This window comes from Podarcis melisellensis (assembly GCF_964234715.1).
Source record: "Podarcis melisellensis genome assembly, chromosome: 4".
NCBI classification, from domain to species: domain Eukaryota; kingdom Metazoa; phylum Chordata; class Lepidosauria; order Squamata; family Lacertidae; genus Podarcis; species Podarcis melisellensis.
Genome location: NC_138531.1, coordinates 22,137,939 through 22,144,255, shown reverse-complemented (window position 1 = coordinate 22,144,255; position 6,317 = coordinate 22,137,939). Strand labels below are relative to the sequence as shown.

The window sequence follows — 6,317 nt, the reverse complement described above, 5'->3', positions numbered from 1 at the left end:
CCCCAGGTGGGAAACACTGAAAACCTGGAGGGAGTTGCTGCCAGTTAGTGGATACATTGATAGCCTGCTTCCTGAGTTTATACTGTTTTGGGGGAAGGTCTTAGGTCAGCGGTGGACCATTTGCTTTTACACCCAAAAGTTCCCAGGTTCAAAACCCAGCTTCTCTGAACCCATCCACTTACAACTCTGGGAAGGATATAAGAGATAATCTGAATACTAAAGTAAGTTCAGAGTCCCAGCCACAACACTATTTTAATCCTAAAATTGTAGAATTGAAAAGGGACCCCTAGGGTCATCTAGTCCAACCCCCTGCAATCTTGTTTACTCATTAATCATTACTACTAAAGACAGTAGGGTTTTCTTCTTAATGAGCGTGTTTAAGCTTCTGGCTTTAAATAGCTCTGCCCTTAAAACACTTTGAACTTGCCCCTTTTTATTTAGATGATGCTTAGAGAAGCAAAGGTCTGTCAACGCCTCCAGCTCAAATGCTCTTAAAAGAGGACTCTTGACTGCATGAAAGATAGCCTGGATGGAGGCTAGAGAGGAAGGTGTGAATAAATTAGCATTTGTGGCTCCACCCACTTTTACTTTCCCCGCCCACCACTGCCCTGTGGTCTCTGGAAGGTTGCCTACAAAGGAAAGTGGCCTTAGTTGGAGAAGGTTCCCTGCCCCGGCGTCATAGTTGGGCTCTTGCGTGGGTTGTCTGGCCAAGCAGCAAGGTGACATGCTTCAGGCAAGGCCATCAGAGTGGGGATAGATGAAGGCAGTAGCTGGTGCATGAATGGCCTAGCGAGTCTGTTTAAAAGTGTTGGTCCTAGCAAAGGTGTGTTTGGGCTCTGACTGCAGTAACAAAATGTCTTGGACTGGCCTTGAACTATTGGCCTGGTTCTATCTGGCATTGGAGGGGAGGGCCATATGTAGCTCTGGTGGTGGTGATCTGTCTTGGGAGGCAATGGAGGAGTGCGCCTTTGCAGGTGGAATCAGGCTGTTGGATGGTAGAGACAGACATGGGAGAAACATGTTTTGTCGCAGCTGGGGCACATGAAGGCGTCCGGTTGTGCTGCTGCAGATGCACCATGGCCTGCCTTCTCTCTGCACTCCTCCCAGTGGTCATTCCTCCTCTGGTCACTGCTGTGGATGCTCGACCTGACTGCCAGTCTCCAGGCACTGCAGTCGTCTGCAAGGGATTTCCACATGGCAGGATTGATGTTGCCAGCCTTTGTGTCACGTTCAGTGTTCAAAATTAGCCAGATGCATTTTGCACCTGGCTTTCAACCACTTGCAACCAAGTGAAGATGCCTGGGTCCCAGGATGGTGCCTGACATATTCACCACCTGGGGATCCTTGGATCTGGACTGTGTTCACACACCAATACGCCATCCTGTAGAATTCTATCTGTTAAATTTTATCTGCGTAATCAGAATGAAGTTCTGGTAGCAAATTGATTTTCTGTGCAGCCTGAGCAGGAGCAATCAGCATTAAGAAAGAGGTCGGAATAGGCCAATATATATGTGGACTGTCCCTGGGTCGTTACTTTTCTCCTTTAAGTTCTCAAAGATCTTAACCTAGCTCATGGGCGTAGACAGGATTCATGTTGGAGGGTGGGGCAGAACCAAGCTACCTGCAATGTGTTTGGTTATTTATTTTTATATACCATATTTTTTGCTCTATAAGACTCACTATTTCTCTCCTAAAAAGTAAGGGGAAATGTGTGTGCGTCTTATGGAGCGAATGCAGGCTGTGCAGCTATCCCAGAAGCCAGGAACAGCAAGAGGGAACGCTGCTTTTGCTGTGCAGTGATCCCTCTTGCTGTTCTGGCTTCTGGGATTCAGAATATTTTTTTTCTTATTTTCCTCCTCCAAAAACTAGGTGCGTCTTATGGTCTGGTGCGTCTTATAGAGCGAAAAATGAAAAATACAGCACTTGATTTGGAGGAAGACAGCTGCCCATGACCTAGCTCAAGGTTGTCCTCTGAACTAGCCAGATGTTTAACTGTGAATCAATCACAGTCAGTCCATTGTTTGAAATGCTCCTCAATTTCAGCTGTTAAATCTGATAGCAGGGCTGGGATGTGGTTCTGCCCCAGGCTGAAGGTACTGCCTGTGAGAGCACATACTACTGGGTTAGATTCAGGATGGGAAACACCTGGCACTCCAGATGTTGCTGGCCTGTAACGCACTTTGTCCCTGACCCACTGGCCATGTTGGGGGCTGATGGGAGCTGGAGCACCACAATATCTGCAGGCCACAGGTTCCCCACTCCCAGCCGAAGTGGATTAAGGATCTGATAGTAGTCAGGCAGTCTCATGTGTTATGCTTCTGGATCTTTAATCTCTCTTTCCACAAAATGTTTCTGAGTACATACACAAGGTCACACACTGCTACCATGGATTAATCAATATCGAGCAATTACCACCCATAGTTCTCTACTCCCAATTGTTTATGCATTTCGGAATCTGCCCTTGCCAATAAACTTTAATGGAAAAGCAGAGAACTGTTTCCCCACAAGGTTTGGGAGGTACTGGAGTCTGGCTATCTGGAGGGGCTTAAGTGGCATGAAAGTTTGGAAAATGCTACTGAGCCCTAGTTTTCAGAAAGCTAGGAAAAAGAGCCTACCAACCATTGGAACTTTTGAGATTCAGCGGCTCTTTACTTTTGTGGGAATTGTGAAAGCAAAGCAGGAGACGTTGAGGGAAACCTGATGGTCTGACTTAACGGGCAGAATAGTTATCTTTAAAGGCTGATTTTAAAAACCTTTTCCCATGTACATTATTAGAGAGCGAATTGCTTGCCATGTACGGATCATGCAATGGCTTGAGTTGCTCAATGTGTATCTGTCGCGGCAGAATGGTGAAAATGTGCTGCTTCCAGGTCTGATGAGAGGCAAATATGGCGCAGTTCAAAATTAGCTAGGCACCAGATGCATTTTGAACCTGGCTATTGGCCACTTGAGACCAAGTGAAGATGTCTGGGTGCCAGGATAGCACCTGATACCTCCATCATCTGGAGGTGCATGCCTGGGTATCATTGGATCTGGACTGTTTTCACACACTAATATCCTTTATCCTTTGGAATTCTATCAGTTGTATTCTATCTGCATGATTGGAATGAATTTCTGGAACCAAAATGCTTTTTCTGTGCAGCCTGAGCAGGAACAGTGAAAACCTTATAGTTAGTAGTTGAAGCTTGTCTTCACTTACCCCACTCCACTGCCCTGCTCACAGATGTGAATAATATTCTTACGTTATGAATGATCTTTTTCACCATTAAGAAAGATTGGTAGGAATAAGCCAATATCTTTGTGGACTGTGCCTGGATAATGTGACTTTTCTGTAAGTTCTCAAAGTTTTTAACCTAGCTCAAGGTAGTCCTCTGAATGTTTAACTGAGAATCAATCACAGTCAGTCCATCATTTGAAAAATAAGACTTTAGAACTGTCTTACCCCCCAAATGGCAACTATTCCATTTTGGTGACTTTAACCTTGGTTTAAAGAGCCATTTGGTGCCTAACTTACATATCTGAGCTTCTAGCACTGTTCCTGACTCAAAAGCACTGTCTTGGGCAACGCTAATTCCGCTCTAGCTCCCTTGTGATGCATCTCCTGTAAAGCAACATTTGTGACGCACCCATCATCATGAAGGATTAGAGGCAAAGGGGGTTGGTTGCAGGCTTCTGAAGGGGTTAGCTAATCCATATTAAGTGGATTTGAGTTTGCACGCTTGGTCTTAATTGCACGGATGGTGAATCAAATCCATTAGTGGTGATCATTACAGAAGCAAGTGGTGGTTTATTTTGGATTAATCCAACAGGCAACAGGCCTTCAGATTTAAGTGACTTAAATTGGGAAGAATTATGGAGGGCAGAAACCTAGTGGATTCCTCTACCTTCAAAAGTTGTAGTGTGGAACTTCCATAAATATGGCCTCCCTCTCTGAATTCCCCCCTTTGCAACTTTTAAAGAGATTGCAGGAGTCCACTTGGGCTGGAGTTGGGAAACAGCTTACCATGGATTCAAAGGAATCTATGAAGGAAATTGCAAAATGTTGCAGCGTGGACTGCTCCTCTTCAGGGTTCCAGCGAGCCATTCCTTTCCCCAGGATACTCCATTCCATTCTGCAGTCCCCTAGCATCCTGTTTTCTGTCCTCCCTGCTGCAGCAAACCCTCAGCATTCTGTGGCCCACTGAGCATGCTCAATTTTCATTTGGTTTCTCCCCACCCCCTGGCTGCTTTCCCCCCCTAAAGTTTTAAACTACTACTGTAAACCTTGGAGTCCCCACAAACCTGCTTATGCCTCCCTCTTGTATGTGGATGGGGCCGTTTTAGTTGCTTATAGACCAGCACCCCGAGAGCTCAGATCACTATAACTATGGACTTAGGTCCTGGTTTCCTTCTGATAAGTGCTGCTGTGGCCAAATGTATTACTGTTTTCCACTGGAGTGACTGGCTGCAAAGGAAAACAGGGATCTTGTACTTTTCAAACACTGCAATCCTATACAGAACATGTCTAGTGGTGGTTCTCTCACTGCGAGAAGTGAAGTTACAGGGAAGCAGGCAGAGGGTCTTCTCATTAGTGGTGCCCACCCTGTGGAACGCCCTCCTATCCAATGTCAAGGAGATAAATAACTACAACTTTTAGAAGGCAGTGCTATATAGAGAAGTTCTTAATGTTTCATGCTTTCTTACGCTCTATATTGGAAGCTGCCCACATTGGCTGGGGCAAACCAGTCAGATGGGTGGGGTATAAATAATAAACTCACCCCCAGATAAGGGAGTATAGAATGAGGTGCAGAACCTGTGACCCTCCCAGATGTTGTTGGGATTCCAACTAACTCTTCTCATCCCTAACCAGCATGGGATGATGGGAATTGTAGTTCCACATCATCTGGAGGGCCACAGGTTCCCTACCCCGGGTGTATAGGATTGCTGCCACTGTTGTACAGAAGAAGGACTTTTTGGAGGGATGGGTTTTCTCTTTTGTATGACAAACTCTACCTCCCCCTTCTATACAGTCGTACCTCGGTTGTCGAATGGCATCCGTTCCGAAAACGTTTGACAACCAAGATGCTGCTTCTGATTGGCTGCAGGAGCTTTCTGCCCTCAATCAGAAGCCACGTCGGACGTTTGGCTTCCAAAGAACATTTGCAAACCGGAACACTCACTTCCGGGTTTGTGGCATTCAGGAGCCAAAACGTTAGAGTCACAAGGCATTTGGGATCCAAGGTACAATTGTAAAGGGTATGAGAACTCTGCCCCCCCTTTTTTGCCGCTCATCATTCCCCTTCGCCTGGAAATCTTACAGTAAAAAATTAATCAGACTTGGGTTTCTGCACCAATTTCATTGGTTGTTGTTTTTAATGGATCCGTTCCCTGCACAAGTCGATCTCTGTTTTCAGCCGCGTCTTAACAAGTGAGTACAATGGGAAAAGGGCTCTGATCTTTCCAATATATGGTCCATGACAAGGAAGAAAAATATATGGCAATGTTCAAGGGCAGGTGAACAGTGTTTTGTCGAAGTGTGAACGGTTGCATTTTTCTTCCTCCCAGTTATCATATTATCCGCCTTCAAATCGCTCCTGGAGCCTCTCTAGGGGGAAGCTTCATTTAGCAGATCATTTTTTCTGAATGGCTGTGGCAAGACTAACAATGTTCTGGGCTTGTTTCAGTAATGGCATGTCTATCATGCTGCCTCGGAAAGTGAAGGCACCCTGGAAAAAGAAAAAAGAGAAACAGAAAGAAAATACCAAATGCCAGACCATCAGCATCTTAAAAGGGACCTTGGGAAAGGAAAATTGCAGGCTTGGGTTAGCTTTTCATACATTGCCGCAAGACAAGAATCATTAGATCCCACATGAATCAAACCGCGTTGTCTTCTGCTGGCTTTAGAAAAAAGCCAAGAGGCACTGACAATAATAAAAGGGAAATGTACGAAAAACAAACAAAAGATGTGAGCGTGTGAAAGACCAAAACAAAAAACCACTGTGCGTAGAAAAAGACATATATTTACCTCCGAGCCAGAGTCAGAAATGACCCACAGGATGAAATACATTGTCTTTTGGGATGGGGTGGTGGAACTGGGGGTTGGAGGACCAGTATGATTGATCTTGTCCCTTTCTTGAAGAGGGGGAAGCAAAGAGCACACTGCTGGCCTGGATCCCTGGGTCAGGGAGCTCTCCCTTCATACTCCCCAGGAAAAACTGAGCTGAGATGGGTGAACAAGAACAGTAGCTCACAATTATCACAGATGATGTCTAGCTCACGCCAGCGTTAATGTGTCCTGGCAATTCCCTCCCCTCCTGCGACAAAGCACCTGTCTTTAC

General features: G+C 45.6%; 1 protein-coding gene and 1 long non-coding RNA gene across 4 annotated transcripts in view; one reads left to right on the top strand and one right to left on the bottom strand.

Annotated features, from left to right (window-relative positions):
• Positions 1-439: 439 nt before the first annotated feature.
• Positions 440-6,317, top strand: part of LOC309368350 — a 29,523-nt gene continuing 23,645 nt past the window's right edge. The window contains exon 1 of the long non-coding RNA XR_014167717.1: positions 440-548. This is a non-coding gene — a long non-coding RNA (uncharacterized lncRNA). The remainder of the gene's footprint in view (positions 549-6,317) is intronic.
• CLYBL (citramalyl-CoA lyase) overlaps positions 5,322-6,317 on the bottom strand; it is a 183,172-nt gene continuing 182,176 nt past the window's right edge. For all 3 annotated transcript variants that reach the window (XM_081908259.1, XM_081908260.1, XM_081908261.1), the window contains exon 8: positions 5,322-5,705. In XM_081908259.1, coding sequence (XP_081764385.1) covers positions 5,610-5,705 — 96 coding nt within the window. In that variant the 3' untranslated portion in view covers positions 5,322-5,609. The remainder of the gene's footprint in view (positions 5,706-6,317) is intronic.